Raw genomic sequence first — 15,169 nt, 5'->3', positions numbered from 1 at the left:
CATCTTCACTTAGCAGGGAAGGGAATTAGAGACCAGGAGCAACAGATGAGCAGAAAGGAAAGGCCAACTGGGAAGGTGAGTATGGGGTGAGGTACCCCACCCCACCTGCCAGGATAGCAGAAAAACTACAGCCAGGCTGAGGAGCCCTTTATGAATCCTTGTTCTGAGAGCAAATGAGTAGGGCCATGCCTGCTTAACAGCAGCAACAACTCAGAAACAGTGGATCCTCACACTGCACATGGGACTAGTAATGGCCTCTGATCAGCCAGTACCTATCCCTCAGTGTGCTGCTGAGGAAACTAAGGCACACAAAGCTGACGTTCTTGTTTGAGGCCACATGATGGGCAGAGCCGAGGCCAGCACTCTGGGCTCTAACCCAGCGACTCTCATTCTGATGAAAATCTGCTGAGTTTGTACTTACCATCCTACACCTCCCCCAGGCACCCCCCCACCGACTCAGGGTTCTGTGGCATTCTTCTCAGAAATGAGCTTGACGAATTTATTCACACTAAAGTGGGGTTATGTGTTTATTTTAGTTCAGGGATCAGCAAAGGTTTCTGTAAAGGGCCAGATAGCAAACATTTGAGGCTTTGGGGCTCATATAATGACCAAACTAATAAGCATGACCATGTTCCAATAAACCTCTGTTGATGGGAGCTGAAATTTGAATTTCATAATATTTTCATATGTCATAAAATCCCATCCTTGCGGGCCTTCTTTGGTAAGTTTTTCAACTGCTGTTCGGATCTAGGAAGTGAAGCTAGATTGTCAAGAATGGAGTCTACCAGGTGGGGAGGAAGCAGGGAAGACTTCAGAAAAAATGTGACATTTGACTTAAATCTTGAAGGACGTGAGGGAATTAAACTCACAGAAGTTGAGGAGAGAAGTTGAGAGATCTTTTAACTTCCTGGTTTCAGGAGATGCTTTAGTAGTGTGTAGGCGGTGTATAGGGCAGGTGAAAGGCAAAACCCAGGGTAAGTGTTCTCCATGACTTTTGGGGCCAAAGCTGCCAATCTCTGGTTTGGTCAGGAACCACTACTGGGCTGCTTCCTACCTCAACTTTTGAGGCACCATCCCTTCTGTGTAGGGAATCTAATTTATGGGGCTTTGTGCTTGGATCCCTACACTCTGTCCATTGTTTTGGATGGCCAGTAGAGGAAGGGTCCACCTGGAAAGGATAGCCACCATAGCCCCTTCTAGTCAGGGGCCCAGAGCTAAGCAAGGAGCTTCCATATCAGTTTCTAGGACACACTCTGCCAGAGGCCTTGACAAAGAACACTGCCCCTTCAATAAAAAGTTATCTGACTTAATATCCTGTCAGTGCGGAGTCACAGATTACCCTAGCTTCTAAAAAATCTACTAATGAATTTAATTAGTCTTTACTCCATGCTTCTGTTCCTACCTCTTTCCCCCTCCCCAACAATGGAAGCAAACAGAACTTGCTAGGGACTGGGCATGGTGTACTAAACTATCTATTCAGTATTTGCAACGCTCTGCCACCTTGTGTTGCATGCTCTGCAGCAGGTCAGGTGATTCCTATAGCCAATGAACACCTGCCTAGGTTGCTTCCTCCCTGTGGCCTAGCCTAGACAAGGTAGCCCGCTGAGAGGTGGTGTGAAACTCTAGCATAAGTGGAAACAAGAGCAGGAGGATGGTGAGTTTGCAGCCTTGACTCCACAGCCAAGCTCTGAGTCAAGAAAACAACAAAAAGACAGTAGATTGAAAGTGTCCATCTGCATCTTTTCTCCCATTAACTGGTGTTTTTCAGAATAATCCTTGCTTCAAAGTGTCCAGGCTGAATTCCTTGTTCAACCTTATTTCTTGCCCTGATCACTCTGTAGCTTTTAATATTGTTATTATTACTGTGTATGCATGTATGTATAGGCATGCATGTGCTGTGACACACGTATAGAGGTCAAGAGGACAATTTTGGAAGTCAGTTCTCTCCTTCCACCGTGAGTTCTGAATGGAACACAGATCAACAGACTTCCATGGCAAGTGTTTTATCCTACTGTGCCATCTCCCTGACCCATATCTTTTAACACTGTTCCATGGACAACAAACTACACATCTTGGGGTCTCAATAGCTATGTATTGCACCTCAATCTGTTACTCTTTTCCTCTGAGGTAGCTGTGGTATCCATTTTAGCTGTCCCACCTGGCCAGCTCCATCCCCCCCACTCAGGGGCTCTTTTATAACAAGACAAAATTACTTTTCCTAAGGAATTGCTTTCCCATGCTCTGCCTTTCTTCAGGGTTCAGCAGGCCCTCCCAGTTGCTCTCTATATTAAGTTCATATTCCACTGTCTGGATCTAGATCTTGTCGACACACCCAACTCCAGACCAGTCCTCCCAACCAATCCCTCCTCTTCTCCCAGGACAAACTACACACTTTTCTCAACCATATTTTTTCTTTATTTTTCTTTGTTTGTTTTTTTGTTTTTTTTAATTTTATTTATTTATTATGTATACAATATTCTGTATTCGGTATGCCTGCAGGACAGAAGAGGGCACCAGACCTCATTACAGATGGTTGTGAGCCACCATGTGGTTGCCGGGAATTGAACTCAGGACCTTTGGAAGAGCAGGCAATGCTCTTAACCTCTGAGCCATCTCTCCAGCCCTCTTTGTTTGTTTTTTTTAGATAGGGTTTCTCTGTGTAGCCCTGACTGTCCTAGAACTCAGAGATCTGCCTTCCTCTGCTTCCTGAGTGCAGGAATTAAAAGGCATGTACCACCACCACCCAGCTCAACCATAAAGTTCATTTATTATTTTTTTATTTGGGGGTAGCAAGGTCTTGCTAATGTTTTCTGAACTCCACAGAAGATAGATCTTCCTGCCTCAGCTTCCCAAGTAGCAGGGACCACAGGTAGGTGTATCACTGTGCCTGGCTTTTCCATGAATTTAGTAAGTGTTGGTTGTGGCCCCTCGGCCTTCATTTCAGCCCACTATGTTCATTTCCCTTTCTACCTCTCCATCTAGGTAAAACATCCTGAATACTTAACAAGCAGAATGACCAAACCCCACAAATAATAAATCAGACCAGGAAATTGAAAAATGTGTTCAGAGACAAGTATGGTAGCCCATGCCTGTAATTCTAGTACTCAAGAAGCTGAAGCAGGGGCATTTGTTTGAGTAAGATGCCAGTCTGGGCTACACATAGATACCTCAAAAATTCAAAAGAACTGCATGGTGGTGGTGCACTACTTTAATCCCAGCACTTGGGAGGCAGAGACAGGTAGATCTCTGTGGGTTCAAGGCCAGCCTGGTCTACAGAGCCAGGACAGCCAGGGCTGTTACACAGAGAAGTCCTGTCTCAAGAAAACCACAAAAAAAAGAAAGAAAAAATAAAATGACATCTGCTGTTTGGGACAAACCAGGGAGCTTTTGCCTACATTAGCTCATTTAGCCCTTGGCGACAGCCCTTACCTAGGAGTAATTAGGTAGGCCCATTTTCCACAGGGTAGTGACGTCCCATAATTCCAAGGCGGAACTAGGTTTTCTACCTGAGAGGCCATGTTCTTAGAATCTGAAGGGACCTCTATTGCCACTTCTAGGCTGTAGGGTCTGCAGGGACCTCCACTCCACTTTCTAGACTATAACTGGCAACACATTGGTAGCTCTGGAGTTCAGTAGCTACCCCCACTTAGCCTTGCTCCCTTCCTGCAGTCTGGTTTCCCACCATTGCCTCTTTCCTTGTGGCACTAGAGACAAGGATGTGGTGGCCCCAGGCCCCTCCAGAGGGTGCTCAGTGAGCTTTCTCCCAGTGACTGAGGAAATTGGTTCCTTTTGTTAGCCCCCTCCTCCCCCTGCCTCTCCCCTTCCTCTCCTACATTAGGGCTTCTGTAGTACTTTTCTTGCTACATAACCACAACCCAAAGTGCTGGGCGGGGTGACGCTGGTGGGGGACAGAGCATTCCACCCCTAAGGGCCCCCAACCCAGGAGAGGAGTTTCTTCTTAGCTATCAACTGGAACTCTCCAGCTCCCATAACCCTGGGATAGGGGTGGTGGGGGACATAATAGTGAACCTGACACCCGTGCCCTCTGGAGGTCACCTGAAACTTATGCTCTATGTGACTGTTTTCTGGTTTTCAGACTTATTTCCTCCTTGGGTTTTCTTGTTTTGTTTTTAATACGTCTCTCCTTTATTTATTTATTTTTTGATTTTTTTTGGTTTGGGGAAGGTTTTTGGTTTGGTTTTTTGAGACAGGGTCTAACACAGAGTGGCCTCAATGTGCTGTGTAACCTAGACCTTGAACTTCTTCTGATCTTCCTATCTCAACCTCCCCTGTGCAGGCATAACAAGTGTCACCGTGCCTGTTTTTATGCAGTGCTGGGAATTGTAACCCTAGCTTTTTTTTTTTTTTGCCCTGGCCTGGAAATCACTGTGTAGACCTGGCTGGTCTGGAGATCCACCTACCTCTGCCTCCCAAGTGCTGGGATTAAAGGTGTGTCTCACTGTGTCCAGTTTTACCCAGCTTGCATGCTAGGCAAACAGTCCACCAACTGAACTACATCTCCTTGTTTTTTGTTTTTGTTTTGTTTTGTTTTTTAAGACAGAAGTCTTGCTATGTAACCCAGGCTGGCTTTGTACTCGGGGTCCTCAAGTCTCAACCTCCTAAGTATGGGGATTAATTGCATGCCCAACCACACCCAGTTTAGGAACCTGGATTTTTTTGCAAATAAGCATAGAGAAACCCCAACCTTGCAAAACCTTTCTTTTCCCTCCTTCCCCTTCCTGATTTCATCCCTAGTGGAGGAGGCAGTAGACATAAAGGGACAAAGGAGAAGAAGCTGACAACATAGCTGTGGCTGGAGCCACTTTTCTGGGCACTTGCTCAAGAAAAAGGATTCAGTTGGCTGTTTGGAGTGCAGCCCTAACTGGGACAAGGTTGTGGGTTTGAGTTCTGTAGATGGCTTAGGTCTGCTCTGTTCAGGACTGCACACTTGATTCCTGACTCTGGCCCTCTGGCTCTTAAATACAGGCTACTGGTCACATGGTACGGCAGGCGCAATCTCCTCCCTGCTTAACCAGAGGAAAGGCTGTTTTTTACGTAGAGGGGACAGCTGTTCTGTTCCTGGGGCAACTTCCATTTTGTTTGTGCCTGTTGGGGGAGGGGCGGTGAAGGAGTGGGAAATGACATGAAGGAAATTGTCATTTCCTTTCCAAAGAATTCCAGAAAGGTTTCATGGAGAATGAGGTATTTCAGGAGTGACAGTTGGCTCTGAGAGGATGAGGAACTGGAGGGGAATTGTGCTGTGTGGCCCAGCTGACCATCTGGCCCCCATGTTTCTTGGCATGTGTGAAAATGCCATGGGTGTTACCAGCAATTCTGAGAGCCATTGACTCAGCTGATCAAACCTAGATTTAAACTCCCTTGGTAGCGATCATGGACGTGGCTTTCACCTCAAAGCTGCCCCTTGTGGGGGAGGCCTAGATGGGTGAGCGCTAGAGGCCGCTTAATGTATTCCAGTGACAGTCCCAGGAAGGAAGTATCTGTACCTCTGAAGGGGGCCTAGTTATGGTGATGCACAATCATCCTAAACCACTTCTGTGCTTCTTGGTTTTGAAGTGCAATCAGAACGTCAGAGCCAGAGATGTGTGTGTTTACAGGCGCCCTGGCCTTTTTGCTCCCTCTTGTGGTACACACTCTTGGCAATGTACATCAGACTTCAGTGTATCAACCAGACATCATTTCCCACTCCAGTAAGATAGATTTGGGGATGGACTTTGCCTGGAGCCATTTGTGTCTTCTGACCTCCACTCACTAGTAAAGCAGTGTCCAGGAGAATTATAGGCCACTGAAGCTGTGGCCTAGCCAAAGGGCTGTGAGAGGACCCTGGACAGAAGAACCTTCATGTCTTTTTCGCCTACCTCCAATAGGGTGTGCCTTCTGGGGTGGTGGCTTCTTTGGTTTCAAGTTCCTGGGAGAGGGAGGTTATTTTGAGGGACTGGGGGGGGAGAGTGAGTGAATATGCAAATGAGCCTTTCTCCACCTCTCACTTTCAAATCCTCAAACTTTTGAAGGGGGAGGGGGAAATTTCTGGACTGAAAAGTTCCATGGTTGGTTTCTTACCCTTGCCGCCACCACTATCACCACCACAGCCACACACACTCCATAGCTTCAGGCAGAACCAGATCACTGGAGATGGTTTTCTAAGATCTTCCAGCACTAGACAGGAGTTTAGATACTTGAACATACAGGTACATAAAAGAATGCTACTGGAATTACCATTCTCATTTCAAACTTGTTTCAACTTTCTACACTGATGGTTAAAGGTTCCTTACAATCCAACACAGTGCCCTTTCCTCCCCCACACTTCCTTAGCAGAGTGGACCTAGGATTGGGAATCACTCACTCGAGGGCCCGTAGGCCCCATACCTATGCTAGGGTTGACTCTTTTCCCCTGCGAAGCACATGGTCAAACATCCTTGTTGACCAGCAGAAGCCTGGCCCGCCCAGCCCTCCCCCATCTTCTCCACAGCATTCGCTTGGGCTTGTCATTCTCACCCAGGCAGCTTAGGCTACCTGCCCTGAAGGAGCAGGAGGAGGAACCTACGATTGAGTTTGTGGCTTTGCAAGCTGGCCAGACCAGAGCAGCCCTTTGACACACAGAGGCTCTCACGCATATGTCCTCATACTTGGCACACATGCACACACCCCAAATATGCATATATACCTGTGGTCTGTTTGCACACTCACAGCAGACAGACACCTCTATAATTAGAAATGCAAAAATAATATCTGAGTTTGTACATTTCTCCTTAACTGCAGTCAGTGTACATTTAGTTATATACAGCTTCAAAAATATACAGTGGATGTTCGCAGACCAGTACCATTCATTGGTTCTTTCTTTTGTTCCTTTCTTTTTTACATTTATTTATTTATTTATTTATTTATTTTTCTTGCTTTGGTTTTGTGTGTGTGGGTATAGGGGCAGTGTGTTCATGTGGGTGCAGGTATGTACTATGCTAACCCACATGTGTGTATATCATACCTTTGGAGGCCCAGAGGTCAACCTCTCAGGAATTGTCTGTCCTCCTTGGTGTTTGTTTAAGAGGGAGGTCTCTCATTACCCTAAAGTTCACAGAATAGGCTACCCACAGGTCCCAGAAATCCGCCTGCCATACTGCCTGAGCCCTGGGATTATAAGCATGCTCTCTTGTGCCTGGCTTTTTTTCATTGAATTCAGGTGTTCATGCTTTCATGGAAAGTACTTTAAAGACTGGGCTATTTCCCCAAACCTGGATTTTATAACCCAGGCTACTCTTGAAACCACAGTGATCTATTCAACACAGCCTCTCAAATACTGGGGTTGTGAGCATGAGCCACCATGCCTACCACTGCTCCTTTTTTCTTGCATTTATTCCATAAACCAAGCACAAGTCAGTATCTTATAGGGAAGGTAGGGAAATGCATTGAGGGTCCCTAAGCAAATAGCACCAGCAGAACTTTTGAAAATGAAACGCTGGTTTAGGAAGAGAAAACAAGAAGACAAACAAACCTGAAAGGAAGGGCCCCAGTGAGTGACCTGGGGCAGGAGCAGACACAACTTTCATGCTGAGACAAAGTGGGTTTAGATGAAAGTGATCGCCTCTATTTGATTACTATGAGAATGTTTCCTAAGGGCAGAGAGACTGGCCTGTGGGAGGGCAGGAGCATTGGAATGCAACCCTTGAGGGCACTTAGACTAGGGGAGCCAGACACAAATGGTACTGCAAGGTCTTGCAGGCCACTGAGGGATAGGGTCACAGACAGGTTTGGGTGGGGCAAGGTGGAACCATGGAACCAGAATAAGGCTATTGTCACCACCAGCCCCACTCTCCCATCCCCACAGTTCCACTGGGGATGGACCTAACAGAGAGTTCTCTCTTCCATCCAAGGGAAACTCTACTCTGGACGGGTAAAACTGAACTGAGCAACTTCTCCAGGCTGTTTGATGGAGTAGGTGGAAAGGTGTGGGGGCGGAGACTGGGCGGGGCTAGCCCTGTGGGCTAACGGAAAGGAAGTGGGAGAGGCTTGGGTGTCTCCTGCGGAGGGGCGCTAGCGGTCATCAGAGAGGTCACTTGTGGCACCCCCTTTGCTCCCCCCATCTGTTCCTCATTTATTTCCAAGCCAGGATAAGGTTTTGCCACCCTGGCACTACTAACATAGGAGTAGGGAGTTGGGATGTGTGCTCTTGTGGATAACCTGTGTTCTGGCTCCAGTGGCTGAATCAGCCTGCTTGTAGTTATCCACACATTGCAAACACATCACACACTGAAAAGAACTCAAAGGGCAAAAGACCTGGTACCTGGATAAGTGCAAAGGCCAATGTGTTCCTGGTGGAAGAGCAGAGCAGGCTGTTGGAGGGACTCTGTGGAGATCAGGTCTTTGGGAGTTGGCCATGGGTGTGATCATGCTAGAAGCACCCTGAGGCTCTAACAAAGGAGGAGTAGATGCAGGGTAAGCGACAGGCAGCTGCAAGGCCTTGCTAGCTTAAGAGGCACTGGGGAGAGACTTCAGCAGACTGAGATTTCCTGGAATATGGGGGCTGGGCCAGCCATAGAGGATGAGGAAGGTTCTGCTGGCCCCTCCCCCAGCCAGGGCTCTCCTCACAAGTTCCCAGGGTGACAGTTCATTCTTGAAACTGAAAGCAAAGCTAAGCCAAGAGTGCAAACCCACAGACAGCATAGCACAGAGGCCATCCTGTGGTGGGCAGTGGGGGTAGGGTTGCTAATGAGCATACAAGTCATATGACCTACCAGCCATGACACTCCTCCTCCCCCTACCCCAAGTGAGACATTTCCTCCTCTGCAGACATCTCTGAGCCAACTGGTCCTCACTTCTAAGGTAAACTGAGCCCATGAGCTCCCTGGGTTCTCTCATACCCACACCTACATGAGTCGTTCTCAAGCCAGAATAGTTAATGGAGTTTTTCCTGCTACTGCCTTGTGCCAGGCCAGGTTGTTTCTACTGCCGCTCTGCTGGAAGTCTGTCCAGACACAGCAGATCCTCTCCAGTCACCAGCTAATCTGGCCACAGAGCTCGAGGAAGTTGTCTTACTCACTGTCTCTATGTCTCCCTTCTCCTTAGGTTGCTCTTGAGGTTGGCTTAGTCCAGTATGCAGTTTTGAACCTGGCTTAGGCCACACCCACTCCAACTCTGGATATCCTCCACGGAGGCTCAGAGAAGGCATTAGATTTATCCTAAAGTACCTGAATAACATCTCTTCATAAAGAAACCACCGCAGCTCCAGGGAGCCGGGGGAGTGTCACTGTCAGCTTTGGCAGAAGCCAGTATGGCTATTGCCCTGCAGCCCAGTGATTTGGTGTTTGAGTTTGCAAGCAACGGGATGGATGACATCCACCAGGTATGGCCTCTGGGAATAAAACACAGTCAACCAATATGGGCAAGCAGGGGGAAACAGACACACATACAGCCAGCCTGTGAGTCCAGGGGGATTGATAGTTAACTAGTCAGCAAATACCAATCAGGCACCTGCTATGTTAGAGCACTGGGTCTACCTGCCAGCCAGCCTGTGCACCAGCTACTCCTAGGTGTCATTGAATGGTCACTCAGGGAGCTCATTAACTACATCCCATTATAGCACGGGTAGTCACCATGCTGGCCAAGTAATTATTAGGCAAACTGGCTGAGCTGTGAGTCAATTGGTATATGGGACTAAGTGGACACTTACATACTACTGAACATCATGTAGGGTGTCTGCTACTTTCCTTCAGCCCCAATGTCACAGTAAGAAAACTGATGGGACAAATACATGGCAAAGTGAACAGTGCCAGATGGACTTACACCATGGAACTGGAGTCTTAGCATCTTCAGGTACATGGTTCTAGACAAGTCGGTGGGCTCACACATAAATGTCTTCTCAGGCTGAGGATTTAGGATGTGACAGAGATGGGCTCTTTGAACAGGAGGAAGATGGAAAATAGGATAGGATCCTCGTACTCTGGTTCCCATTGCTCTATCCCTTGTGCACTGGAGCCGGGAGGATGCACTTTCTGTGTTGCTAGATATTATACAGCCTTATACTTACTCAGCTCTTTCACAAAGAGAAAGATGTGGCAACCAGGTGAGGAAAAAAGAAAGGGAGAATCGAAATAAAAAATGCTGGGTTTTAATCTCAGTTGGGACACAGTGTCACCTGTCCAAGTCTTTCCCCTGCCCTATCTGGCTGCTGAATCCCAAATCTTGTCCAAGAGAAGATCTAGCTGAATATTTCCAAAGCTCTGAGGGAGTCCCATGCTCTCTGTCTATGGGAGGGTAGAAAACTCTTACTGGGTTAACCAAAGACTGCCCTCTAGTGAGCTTTGAGCACATTGTATTTTCTGACCTGCTGGTTCTTGAACAAAATAACTCAGTTTTGTTGTCTGTTCTGGGGTATGCAGTCTCGTGGAAGGCATCAGACAAGAAGAGAAGAAAAGTTAAACCTTACCTGGATTCTCAGTGCAACTTTTCATCGTTCCTTTCTTTCCAGCTCTGTCAACAGCTATCCCTATTTTTTATACTCCAAGCACCCCTCTACCCTCAGCCTTTCCTCAGCCTTGGACAGCCTCTGGTCCAATTGAGAGCCACTCAAAGCCAAGGCTTCCCTCAGTTGCCCTATTTTCTCCCATTTATCTCTATATCTGCTATTTTATTCCCTTGCCTGGGTAACTCCTATCCTCTCATATAGCTGTTCTCACCTACCTCCGAGATCTCAAAAAATTAATCACTTTCTCTCTCTCCCTTTCTCCATTTCTTCCTCGCTCTCTGCTTCCTTCTATTCCTCCTGCCTCCCTCCTTACCTCTATCATCTCTTCCCCCAATCTCTCATCTTTCACATCTCTCAGATATAACTCTTAAGGTGTCCCCAGCTCTGAATCAAATCTTTCCTTCAAAATACCAGCTTCTTAGCTTCCCCACAGGGCAGTCTCTACCCCATGCCTTTGCATTCTCATCTGCCTTCACTCAACAGAAAACAATCTTTACAGTTAAATGTCAGAAATAGAAAGGATCTCACAACTCATAGATACATAGATAGATAGATAGATAGATAGATAGATAGATAGATAGATAGACTAGAAAGAAACATGAATATACATGAATATACTTAGGTTAAGCAACAATACATGGGACTGAAGAGGTAAGAGCACTTGTTGCTCTTGCAGAAGACCCTGGTTAGGTTCTCAGCACCCACATCTGGCAGGTCACAACTGCTGTAACTTCAGTTCCAAGCAACCCTCTTCTGACTTCTGTGAGTACCTCACAGTGGTGCTCACGTGGTGCACCTAGATACATGTAGGTAAAACACTGAAAATTTTAAAAGAAACAAAACATTTGTTTCCTAGAAGCTCCTAATGTATAAGATACCTAATGTAACTTATTCAATGTCAGGGCCTGTTGTGACTGCATTATGTTTACTGATCTGTCTAAACTATCTATGGGATCAATAATATGGGTAACCCGGTTTTATAAATAAGGCAGCTGACATACAGAAAGATTAGGAAACTTTCCTAGGGTCATGGTGCTAGGAAATAACAGACAGTTTAAAATCCAGATAATCTGGCTCTGGATCAGTCCAATCCAGTCCAAATTTATGGATTGCTACAAATGTTCTATATTTGTGTAGTGCAATATAGGACCACTAGTCACATGTTGCTTTAGAATACTTGCCAAGTAGCTGTGCATTGAGCCCCCTCACCCTTGCTATCAATCAATCCCTCCCGACTAGTGGCTCTTCTCACAGACTCAGCTCTAACCTCAGACTATGGACTAACTAACCAACAAATCAAAAAAAAAATGTTTGCCTAGATTGGGGCTACAGATCAATGGTAAAGTGCATGCATGTTTAGCATGTACAAGGCCTGTACTGAACATACACAAACTACTTGGCTGAGTGCAGGTCCTACAGAGCTGTCATCTCTATTAATCAACATCCCACTTAAAGCATCACCTAGGGGGCTGGCAAGATGGCTTAGCAATTAAAGGTGCCTGCTGCAAAGCCTAATGACCCACATGATGGAAGAAAAGAAACAACTCCAGCAAGTTGATCTCTGACCATCACCATGCAAATGCTGTGGTATACCCTACCTCTAAAAAGATAAAATAAAAAGCGTAATTAAAAGAAACATCACCTAGTGAGGTGGGTCTTGGCGTCTGGTAGGATGGGCTTCTCAAAAGAAACAGATGAGCTTTGACCCACATCTTTTTCTTCTCCATAGCTGGAAGACCCTTCAGTGTTCCCAGCTGTGATTGTGGAGCAGGTCCCCTATCCTGAATTACTGCATCTATACTCGGGACTGGATCTGGATGATGTCCACACTGGCATCATAAGGGACAGGACCTTGTGCATGACACAGGATCAGATCCTAGAAGGCGGTATTTTGCTGGCAGGTCTGTTCTTTTTTTGGTCAGGGAAGGTGTATGGTGGAGAAAGGACTTCTGCCTTTAGGGAACAGCAGGTCACTGTGGCTGCTAGTAACCCCACATAATAGGCAAGGCTTTGCACAAAAGACAGAGAAGACATCTCAATCCATTTATAAACTCCTCAGGTGGGGTGGCACAAAGAATGGAAACCAGGTTGGGGAGGGTGAGTGGGTGGGAGGGACTCTGTTGTCTGCCCAGCTGTACCACAGAGTCCCTTCTTGGGTTGGCCCTTGTTATAACTGTTCTGAAGCCTGACAGAGCTATCCTTTCTACCCCCACCCCATGGAACTTGAAACCAGATGACAATGAGTCCACCTCACAAAATGTGTCATCTACTGAAGTCCTATTCAATGTGGAATCTCCCAATGAAGTCCTGGACGAGAAGCAGATCTGTAAGTTTGAACTCGAGTACCTAAATTCAAGAGGACAAAATAGTCCACTTCGCATTCATACATTGGATTTTCAGACACATGGCCATTAGGTCTAGGTACTGGCATCTATCAATATACATGGGAAGAGACTCCAGCCTGGACTGACAGGAAAGGGTCAGAAAGGTACTAGAGACAAGGGAAAGATGGCCAGAAAAATATTAGTGTTATTCCACCAATTTTTTGTTAAATATACATACAACAAAACTTAGTCAATTTGAAGGGTACAACTCAGCAGTGGTAAGTGATTTCACATTGTTGAACAGCTATCATGGCCATCTTTAGAGTTCTTTACATCTGATAAAACTGAATGAATAATCCATTACCTGTTCTTTTAAAATATTTTTATTAAAATTTAAATTATATTTTGTGTGTGGCTGTGTGCATGCATATGCCATATTGTATGTGGAGGTCAGAAGACAACTTTTAGGAGTTGATTCTCTCCTCCCATCGTGTTGGTCCTGGAGATTGAACTCCGGTCATAAGACTTGGCAGCAAGTGCCTTACCTATCAAACCCTCTCACAGCCCTTGTTGCCTGTTCTTGAAGGCCATATTCTAAGAGGCCACAAATGCCTGTTGGTCTTCCATGGCCCATAGGTCCTTAGAAGACCTCCCAGGCAGCACCTCTCAGCTCCTTCTCCAGAAGGTACTCTAATGCTTCAAAAGAGTGCCCCCCCCCACTTGATTGCCCTTGCACAAGGTGGGTACTATGAAGACAAACAAATCTCTGAGGCTAAAAGAAATTTCTTCCCATTCCTCTCACTAACACTGAGCCAGGATTCAGCAAATAATGACTGAGTGCCAACATGTGCCACTGTTGCTGTGTGACCATGGCACATGATTTGCCATTTCTTAGTTTCCTTATCAGGAAAGCAGAGAAATTAGGCTTAATGATTTCTGAAGTCTTTCTGAGTTGTCGATGAGTGGACATTCAAGTCCTTTATCCAAATACAACCTAGACCTTCCTCACTACTGGCTGTCAGCAGTAATTGTAGCCATTGTGATTGGGACTGATCAATGTCTACAGCTCTGCAGATGTTTTCCCCTTTCATAGGGCAAGACCCCCAAGATAACTTTAGGTGTATCCTATGTCTGGGGCTACAGAGAATGGCATCCCCACCATCCCCCATGCTGACCACTTTGCTCTGGAGCCACAGCACTAGAGATAAGGGGCGGGGGGAGGCTATCTTTGCCCTTAGCTCTGCTCACCACGGCCCTTTCTTCCTGCAGTCAGCACACCTGAAATACTTCCAGACTCAGATTCTGTACAGGCCGTCAGTCTGCCCAACTTCCTGTTTTCTGCCACTGAACCTGAAGACCCGAAGAAGACAAGCGATACTGGTGACCAGAAGGAGCAGTCTCTGGAGGAGAGGGTTTCCAGAGAGGAAAGTCCTAAGAAGATCGGGAAGTCAAGGAAGAGAAGTAAGACTGTGGGAGTCTTCTTCGCTGGGAGAAGTGTGGGGGACTGGGAGGTCCAAGGACTGAGTGACTTGAGGCTCACAAATGCCTTAAGAGGTTGTCACTTTGGTCCAGCAGGGATGAACTAAAGGTCACTGTTTTGTAAGTCTTGGCTTCATTAGGTTTTCATCCCAAAGCCTGGCCTTTCTCCTGTGGCTCCTATCTGTTTAGCACGTTCATAAACTCCTCTAAGCAATGCCAGTAGTTTCAGTTGATTGGATCCTAGGTTGGGTGTTGGGATACCAGGCCTAGACTCTGGGCTAGTTCCTGGACTTTGGGGACCTTCACTTATAAAAATGAGTCATGCTGTATGCTTATCTAGCTTCTATTGCACTTATGAAACAGACCATCTATGCAAGGACTTTGGGCTTTCCCAAGCCCCTGTGTTATTGATTTACTTGGGGGATGGCTGCTTGATACTGCATCAGTACACCTATTCATCTCTCTGTACTACACTGACCTGCACCACAAAAACACCTGTAGGCTGTCTCCCTTTCCAAAAGTTAGGTCAGGAATGTCTGCCCTGGTTTTTTTCTAAAGGTACTTTTGCAAACCTTGCATCTCCCTATGTGGTAGGCTTGATGTGGAGTTCCATTTAGAGACTGAAATGGATGGTGCAGATGCCTGTTCTCTGTGACTGTGGGGAAGGGTTGGACCTCCTGCCTTAGTGACCTGGCTTGCTGGTGGTGGTTGGTCCTGTCATATCCAGCTTGCCCAGATAACTTTGAACTCAGCTTTCTGCTTACCGACTTTCTCCTCACAGGCCGAAAGACAAAGAACAACCGAAGTACCTCACCTGTCACTGACCCCAGCATTCCCATACGGAAGAAATCCAAGGATGGCAAAGGTATGGCTGGGGCTCAGGTGAGGT

General features: G+C 46.5%; 1 protein-coding gene across 2 annotated transcripts in view; it reads left to right on the top strand.

Annotated features, from left to right (window-relative positions):
• Nucleotides 1-15,169, top strand: part of Elf4 (E74 like ETS transcription factor 4) — a 41,837-nt gene that overhangs the window by 19,715 nt on the left and 6,953 nt on the right. For both annotated transcript variants that reach the window (XM_087902938.1, XM_087902937.1), the window contains exons 2-6: nt 9,079-9,355; nt 12,207-12,378; nt 12,711-12,803; nt 14,071-14,262; nt 15,062-15,145. In XM_087902938.1, coding sequence (XP_087759064.1) covers nt 9,284-9,355; nt 12,207-12,378; nt 12,711-12,803; nt 14,071-14,262; nt 15,062-15,145 — 613 coding nt within the window. In that variant the 5' untranslated portion in view covers nt 9,079-9,283. The remainder of the gene's footprint in view (nt 1-9,078; nt 9,356-12,206; nt 12,379-12,710; nt 12,804-14,070; nt 14,263-15,061; nt 15,146-15,169) is intronic.

This window comes from Myodes glareolus, chromosome X, assembly GCF_982192425.1.
Source record: "Myodes glareolus chromosome X, mMyoGla1.1, whole genome shotgun sequence".
NCBI lineage: Eukaryota > Metazoa > Chordata > Mammalia > Rodentia > Cricetidae > Myodes > Myodes glareolus.
Note: the sequence above shows the minus strand (reverse complement) of the source record. Positions and strands in the feature narration are given on the sequence as shown.